The 8444-nt window shown below is 43.2% G+C and overlaps 1 protein-coding gene across 2 annotated transcripts in view; it reads left to right on the forward strand.

Moving 5' to 3' along the window:
* Positions 1–567: 567 nt before the first annotated feature.
* Positions 568–8444, forward strand: part of ptpn18 (protein tyrosine phosphatase non-receptor type 18) — an 11796-nt gene continuing 3919 nt past the window's right edge. For both annotated transcript variants that reach the window (XR_006957613.1, XM_047040858.1), the window contains exons 1-12: positions 568–790; positions 1582–1690; positions 2040–2116; positions 2857–2952; positions 3036–3074; positions 3615–3683; positions 4043–4105; positions 4295–4437; positions 5378–5444; positions 5610–5687; positions 6282–6371; positions 7127–7224. Coding sequence is in view for 1 of the 2 variants with exons in the window: in XM_047040858.1 (XP_046896814.1) it covers positions 719–790; positions 1582–1690; positions 2040–2116; positions 2857–2952; positions 3036–3074; positions 3615–3683; positions 4043–4105; positions 4295–4437; positions 5378–5444; positions 5610–5687; positions 6282–6371; positions 7127–7224 (1001 nt within the window). In the remaining variant the exon portion in view is untranslated. The remainder of the gene's footprint in view (positions 791–1581; positions 1691–2039; positions 2117–2856; positions 2953–3035; positions 3075–3614; positions 3684–4042; positions 4106–4294; positions 4438–5377; positions 5445–5609; positions 5688–6281; positions 6372–7126; positions 7225–8444) is intronic.

Here is an 8444-nt window from a genome sequence, read left to right on the forward strand (position 1 = left end):
TTATGTTTATATCATGTAAGCTTTATAGTAGCCCATATAAAAGCTTCAAATACTTTCCTAAGATGATGTTCATTTCGACTGGCATTCAAATGCAACAGTTGTCTTCAGTTTGCCCTCAATTGTGAGCAGAAACTCTCATGCGGACATCCAACAAGGGGTCTTATGGCATCGCGCACTTCATGTCAGGACTAGCTATCCACAGGGTTACAGACCACAATGTCAACTTCACCAGTCGTTTATTCAATTATCCAAGTGAAACCAAGAGACAAATTTATCACATTACTTCCGAGGCCTCCAATCTGACCCCTCTATAAAGCACACACGACTCATTTAAAGTGTGTGGCCTATATATCTACCCCTGAATCTAATGAGGTTTTTATAATTTCATTTATCAGGTCGGCATAAAAATATGCCTATGCAGTGATTTATAAATGTCAATTAAATGTAAGTTTTTCTGATAGAGCGCATGAAAGACGAGGATGAACAACAAAGTTGTGCATTGGCGTCAGGTAAGCATAAAACGAAAGAGTCAAAATAGGCTTTAGGATAGGTCTAATGAAGCTTGATGATAGCGCTGCGCTTGAAAATCAACGCGGAAACCGTTCTTCTGTTGACAAGGAAATAGGCTACTCACTTTACACTGCCCTGACTGAAATCAGAAGAACTTTTAATTCTAGTGCCACGATCAGTCAGACTCGGCTAGCCTATCTATCCACCGATGGAGCTACATGCAAAGTTCGTGGACCAGATGAAATGCCTTTCAACTGGCAGCATCGCTTCAGAGTACAGCGTGAGTGACAGATCCATGTTTTAGGCTAGCCATTTTTTGTCTACCTTTATAAAATAAGGTGTCCTCATAATTATGATTCTATAGGCCTACGAATGTTTTCTCTGACTCTGACATAATCATTTTAAAACAGTCCTCTCATCATCTGTGTGCGGTTGTAATTGTAAATGCCAATGTTAAAAGGAACGTGGAATTGTTTTAATAATGTAGCAAAGAGCACCTGTGTAGGCTGCAGCTGAATTCTGCAATAATAGAGTCCGATAAGCAATAACAAATTAATGTCCACGTGTACAGTGACATGTTCCCAGTAGACCTAATAGGCTATAAATGGAAAATGTTGTATTGACTCAACATTGAACCGAATGTAGAAATTAGCAGAAGTCGCTGCTTTCTCCTGTGGATCATTGTTTCAGTCATCGGACTGACCTTTTCATTAATTAATACATTTTAAAACATTGCATATTGTTAATAGACTGCACTGTTTGGTAGTACGTTGTACTGGGTATTTGTGTGTGTGTGTGTGTGTGTGTGTGTATGTGTGTGTGCGTGTGTGTGTGTGTGTGCGTGTGTGTGTGTGTGTGTGTGTGTGTGTGTGTGTGTGTGTGTGTGTGGACTTGTTTAGCTATTCTTGTAGGTACCAGAAGTTCTAAATAACTCACTGTTGCCTGTCACTGTCAGAAACGAAATCACCACAACCTATTTTTCTTAGTGTCGGTCTCTGTGGTACTGTCCTTGTGTCTACCTCCCCATCTCTTTCTCTGCCTCAAAGTGTTATTTCTGTTTTGTGTCGGTAGACCATTCGATCCCAGACCTTAGTTGTCAAGCGAAACCTAGGCCTGACGACTGAGTCCGGAGGACGGAAGGAGAACGTGAAGAAGAACCGCTACAAAGACATCTTGCCCTGTACGCATCACTTCTCTTTACTATAAAAAGGGTCGTTGGGGTTCATGTTATCATAGAGAGAGAGGACTTGAATGATTAGTTGATTATGTTTTTAACATTATTTTTTTCTTACACAATGCCTTGCTCAACAATGGCAGAACAAGATTAAGTGAAATCTGAAATTGTGTACTAAAATCAACATCTAATGTACCAACGTCTGGTGTACCCCTTATTCTGTACCGCTGCACAATACCTTTTTACATCTCTCCTGTCATTTGTTTTGCTTGCTTTTTCTCTACCTCACACACTTCACCTCATGTATCTCTATGTTTCTCTCTTTCCTCTCTCTCTCTGTCTCACCATCTCCCAGATGACCAGACTCGTGTGGTGCTAAATCCACTGACCAGTCCCTTTGACTCTGACTACATCAATGCGAACTTCATTCAGGTATGACTTCCCTCTGGCTCCAACAGCTCCTGGCCCTGTCTCAATATTTTTTTTTACTCCTTGCTTCCTGCTCTCCACACACTGAACAAACCACTGATCTACCCTAACCTGTTAGTTGAGCACTATGCCAGGGAAATGTTAACAGCTTCCTCAAGTGGAATGATACATGACTCCTGTGTTGAAACAGGACTCTGTCACTCAGCTATAGCTATTAGTGTCTACATTTACATGTATTGATTTAGCAGATGCTTTTATACAAAGCGAATTCCAAGAGAGAGCTTTACAAAAGTGCATAGGTCATTGATCATAACAACAAGATAGCCCCAAACATTGCGGGTAGCCAAAACATGAAGCATACATTGTGAAAAACCAAATAAGTGCCAAAGGGAAGAACCATAAGAGCATGAAGTTAAACAAGTCACAATTAAACAACATGAACCTCAAAAAGTGCAAGAGAGTACTTGTAGAAAAGCAAGCAACAGTAAAATATTTCACAGCGAGTACTTTTTTAGATCAGTTACAACTAACCAACAAGAGCATCAAGTCTCTCAATAAGAGTCATTATGATCCTGGAGGAAACTAACATCAGGTCCAGCAAATCATTCCTAAGTACCGTTGTACTCCCGGAACAAATGCGTCTTAAGCCGTGTCTCTGGTCAATACTTAAGATTCTAGAGTTGTGGGCATAGTAGACTGTTATAAAGCAGTTATTCTGTGCTTTATCTCCTTTTATCCATCAGGGGGCGACAGAGACTAAAATGTACATTGCCACCCAGGGTCCTCTGAGAGCCACACTGGAGGACTTCTGGAGGATGATCTGGCAGTACGAGGTCAAGGTAGGAAGCAACCGTTGAGTATATGTGTAGCATTTTTTATTATCTGAGATACATTTTTGATGCTTTTCTGATCCCTGTTTTAGGTCATAATGATGGCATGCCGAGAGATAGAAATGGGAAAGGTATTTAATATTGTAAAATGAATCAATAATGATTTGATAATTATTTTTCAGAAAATGCCCTTAACATATGTCTTTGAAGTAGAACTGAATTGTTGAACTGAACTCTGTCTCTTTTCCTGTCTCTCCTCCTCTCCATCTCACCTCCTCTATCTCTCCTATCTATCTCTCCTCTATCTCTCCTCCTCTCTACCTCTCCTCTCTATCTCTCCTCCTCTTTATCTCTACTCTCTGTCTCTCCTCCTCTCTATCACTCCTCCTCTATCTCTCCTCTCTGTCTCTCCTCTTCTCTCTCCTCCTCTCTCTCCTCCTCCTCTCTCCTCCTCTCTCCTCCCCTCTATCTGTCCTCCTCTCTATCTCTCCTCCCCTCTATCTCTCCTCCTCTCTCTCCTCCTCTTCTCTCCTCCCCTCTATCTCTCCTCCTCTCTCTCCTCCTCTTCTCTCCTCCCTTCTATCTCTCCTCCTCTATCTCTCCTCCTCTCTGTCTCTCCTCCTCTTTGTCTCTCCTCCTCTCTCTTGGTTTGTCTGTCCCTCTCTCTACAGAATAAGTGTGAGCGTTACTGGGCCGCCCACCAAGAAACCTCTCAGTTTGGACCTTTTCTTGTCTCAAATGTAAGAAGTATGTCTACTCACAAACACGTATCGCTTAAAGTTTTAGCACTGCTTTTTTTAGCAAAACGTCAGAGACAGGATGCTGTGTCAAGGCAAGGCAAGTTTATTTATATAGCACAATTCATACACCGTGGTAATTCAATGTGCTTCACATAAATACAAAACAATGTGCTTCACATACATAAATACACAATGGCAATACAATGTGTAAAAAAATATATAATAATACATAAAAGCAAAAGGTGATCATCAAAACATGATCATAACAACAGTAAATTATAGGAAATCAAAGCATGCGAACATTAAGGCATTAAAAAAAATGATGAAAGGGAGTGTGGGTTGATCTCCTGTTTCTGCAGATGTCAGAGTCTTTCCCAAACGATGAGGTAGTGGTTCGCTCCCTCGTCGTCCAGCACCTGAAAGTAAGTGCAGTAGCTTGGAGGGTCGCTTAAGCCATTTGATTTACATACATTTTCCTCACTAACCTTTGCTCTCAACATAAACCATCACTCGGTGTTTGCATGAACTTGAGTGAATCTCTTTCAGCAAGAAAGCCAGTGAATTTCTTTTTTTAAGTGTTCTCTTTTGTATTCTGGGATGTCGTTGCCTAGGAGAAGAAAACAGTCAGTCAGTTTCAGTACACTGCCTGGCCCGACCATGACATCCCATACACTGCAGAAGGGATCCTAGGAATGATGGACATGGCTCGCAACGCCCAGGCGGACAGCCCTAGCCCTGTTCTAATACACTGCAGGTCAGCCCTAGCCCTGTTCTAATACACTGCAGGTCAGCCCTAGCCCTGTTCTAATACACTGCAGGTCAGCCCTAGCCCTGTTCTAATACACTGCAGGTCAGCCCTAGCCCTGTTCTAATACACTGCAGGTCAGCCCTAGCCCTGTTCTAATACACTGCAGGTCAGCCCTAGCCCTGTTCTAATACACTGCAGGTCAGCCCTAGCCCTGTTCTAATACACTGCAGGTCAGCCCTAGCCCTGTTCTAATACACTGCAGGTCAGCCCTAGCCCTGTTCTAATACACTGCAGGTCAGCCCTAGCCCTGTTCTAATACACTGCAGGTCAGCCCTAGCCCTGTTCTAATACACTGCAGGTCAGCCCTAGCCCTGTTCTAATACACTGCAGGTCAGCCCTAGCCCTGTTCTAATACACTGCAGGTCAGCTTGACGCACACACTGCATAGACACGGTATTGGCATATCAACTGAGCTCAGTTAAGTTAGTATACACACACACACACCCTGGTATACAGATAGAAAGGTATACAGGTGCACACACACACACACAAGATGGGACTGTTCTGCTCAGACAGACAGATGATCCATATGGCCTGCCCTGTGCATCTCCATGTGGAGCAGACTGGTGGCCTCTGCATGTTAATGAAGCGATTGAGATGGAGCGAGACTCGATCCATATTCACCTCCTGCTGGAGACCGGGCCAGGCCAGCACCACACACACACAGGCGCACTGACAAACTCACTCACACACATAGATATCTTCTATAGTTTCCACTGGACTGGAAGGACCCCACACATATAACGGCCCTGTAGAACACTGGATGTACTTCATGACCAAATGAACTGAAGTTCTTCCAAAGATGTATTGCATTTTGTCAGACACTGCCTGTCTAGATTGAAGATGATGATGATGATGATGAAGATATGGCTGTGTGTGTTTCCAGTGCAGGCTGTGGAAGAACGGGGGTGATCTGTGCTGTAGATTACATCTATGACCTCTTGGTTACCAAGGTGAGACTCCTCAGGCCTGCGTCACAGCTAAAAGTCAGCTTCAGAAGCACATCAGCACCCTGCTTTAGATTTCAAAGTCATTGCTTTGTCACTGGCGTTCATAAGCAAAATATTGTGTACAGAGTCTCAGAACAGCATATAGAAACGGTGATATTTTGTCATCAGCAAATCCGAGAGGAATTCAGTATCATGAAGATCGTGCTGGACATGAGGAGACAGAGACAAGCCGCAGTCCAGACCCAGGTAGAGCTGGAGGGGGGGGTGCCAGACCCAGGGAGAGCTGGAGGGGGGGTGCCAGACCCAGGTAGAGCTGGAGGGCTTTTCTCAGCCTGGTTGCTGGTAAAAGAGGAGACGGGAGTCTGGTTTGATTTCTGGTTCAATGTGCAAGTTCTTTATTCATATCTTATCATAGGTACACACAGTGGGTCTTCCGTGGTTGAAGGCATGCCATAGCTTAGGCATCAATCATTGTTATACTCTTTAAACACGCCCTCCCTTTAGCTAAACACGGTCATGCAGAAAACCATCCTGCTCTGGCTATCTCTTCTTTTTCCTGATGTCAGCACTTCCACTATCCAAAGTGCATCTCTCAGTCTAAAGGTCCTACATTAAACTGTGTCATTGTTCTTTTCCATTTCTATTTCTGTTCACGTCAGGACACTCAACTAGATCAGTGATAGTAGTTTCATACGGTTTTCGGCCACAACCGTGTGTGTACTGTGTGTGTGTGTGTACTGTGTGTGTGTGTACTGTGAGTGTGTGTGTGTACTGCATGTGTGTGTGTGTGTGTGTGTGTACTGTGTAACAGGTCCATCCCACCTTTGTTCCTCCCTACAGGAGCAGTACCAGTTTGTCTTTACTACTGTGGCACAGATATTTGAAAGGTCGTTACAGAGTCCCGTCAATCCTCCCTACAGCCTATCACAGGTAGGTTGGACTGAAAAACCAGAAAGTCACCACTAAATAATCTTCATGGCATTTACAGCTACATCTCCACCTACAGGCATTCCTGTTCTTACCCTTAGGGGGCAGGCTAGCTAAAGCTAATCTTAAACCCATGCATGTAGCAGGGGTGAGAAAACAACCAGGCTTGCCTGATGTTACTGAACAGCTGGGACTCAGTAGCTAACACTCAGTAGCTAAAACTAGCTCTCCAAGCTAATACCTCAGCTTGCTCAAGCACAGCTCTTGAGAAGTCCATTCAAATCCCGGTCCATGTATGCCTCCGGGGCCCACATACAACTGTAAGTACAGTGAAAAACCAATAGAGCCCATAAAATAAGGACTACAGACCGTGTTGTGGTCGTGTTTCCAGCAGGTCTCCCCGCTGACCTGTACTGGTTTCATTGATGAATGAAAATATTGAAAGGGGTGAGGGGTCAAGGGACCTGCGTCTGCTCGCTTCATTTAGTCTCTCTGAGATGTAGTGAGAAAAGCGAGAAGTCAAACAGGAAGGATTATTCATACTTCCTCCATGTAGATAGCAGACAGAGGGACAAAGGAGAGGGTTATGTTTTCATATTTGCATAGCCAGCAACAGCCCAGCAAGATCTGTCTTCCGCCCTCTGGCTCAGTCAGGGTCAGAAAAATACCAGTGAGTCTCTATCTTTCTAGTCTCTTTTGGTGGGAGTGTCTCTGTAAAGAGTTTCTGTGGTTTCCGGTCCGCTCTTTCACTCCTGTAGAGCCGTGGATCTGTCAGCAGAAATGTGGAGAAGGTGAAGTGTTGTCAACCCGGCAGGACCACAGCCAGCCCAGCCAGCAGCCACAAGCTCACTAACAGGTGACACTCCCTAATTGTCTAGACTGTGACCACGTACATAGCTCGCTGAAAACCACTGAGTTAAATGCAGAAGTGCTTTAATTTTGTGCAAGTATATTTAGAGACAGACTAATGATAAGGAAGACGCATTAAACAAACTTAGACATTAGATTGTACTTAAGTTTTGTATTTATTTTTATCACAGCACAGCCTGACTGGCAGATACAATTGTACGTTTACTGGCAAGTGTCTTTAAAAGTTGTTAAATGATTTATCCAATGGTGGTTTTAGGTCCTCTACTAAGTAATCTGATAATGACAGAAAAGTGAAAATAAAGAGAACGAGGGGAGGAAATGTTTGTTTTTTTTAAACACGAAAGAGAAGCAGATAAGAGTGAAAGAGCAAGGACCATAGTTGATAAAAACAAAAAGAAACACTTCCTCTTTTGTAGAAATGTGTGGAGCACACTGCTAGTTAGCCTGCATTGGCAGGAATGGATGCAAATGTATGTGCGGATTAAAACATTGTATCTTCTTAATCGACTGAACTGTTTGGTATTACGTTATACTGGGTATTTGTGTGTGTGTGTGTGTGTGTGGACTTGTTAAGCTATTGATGTAGGTACCAGAAGGTCCCTCAAAAATAGTAAAACAAGAAATGAGCTAGGGTTAGGTATATAGTTCAGGTTAGGTTTTTGGATTATGGTTCAGGTTCAGGTAGGATTAAGGTTAGGTTCAAGGGTTAGGGAAAATAGTATAGTACAGTACATTATGGAACAGCACAGTACAGTACAGTATAGTACAGTATATTATAGTACAATACAGTACAGTATAGTACAGTACGTTATAGTACAGCACAGTACAGTATAGTACAGTACATTATACAGCACAGTACAGTACAGTATAGTACTTACAGAATAGTAAAACAAACATGTATTGTGTGCATCCTTCATTTTGATCAGCGCTGTACCAGAACAGTGTCACCACACTCTTACATTCCCTAGCCTACAGAGGATGTGACAGAGCTTGGTGTGACATTTTCACCCCCACCCCTACCAACTGCAAACATGCCACCTGGTAACCAGAGAACTATATCATAGTCTGCAAACGAACTGAGGCTGAAAGTGAATCAGAGAGAAATTAGCCACTGCTAAAATATTTATCTATCTTCATCGCCATATGTGACACACACCGGCAGCTGCGGTGAGACCTTCTGACGACAGTGCTAGGAAACTGTAAACA

The sequence above is a fragment of the Hypomesus transpacificus genome, chromosome 18 (genome assembly GCF_021917145.1).
Source record: "Hypomesus transpacificus isolate Combined female chromosome 18, fHypTra1, whole genome shotgun sequence".
Classification (NCBI taxonomy): Eukaryota; Metazoa; Chordata; class Actinopteri; order Osmeriformes; family Osmeridae; genus Hypomesus; species Hypomesus transpacificus.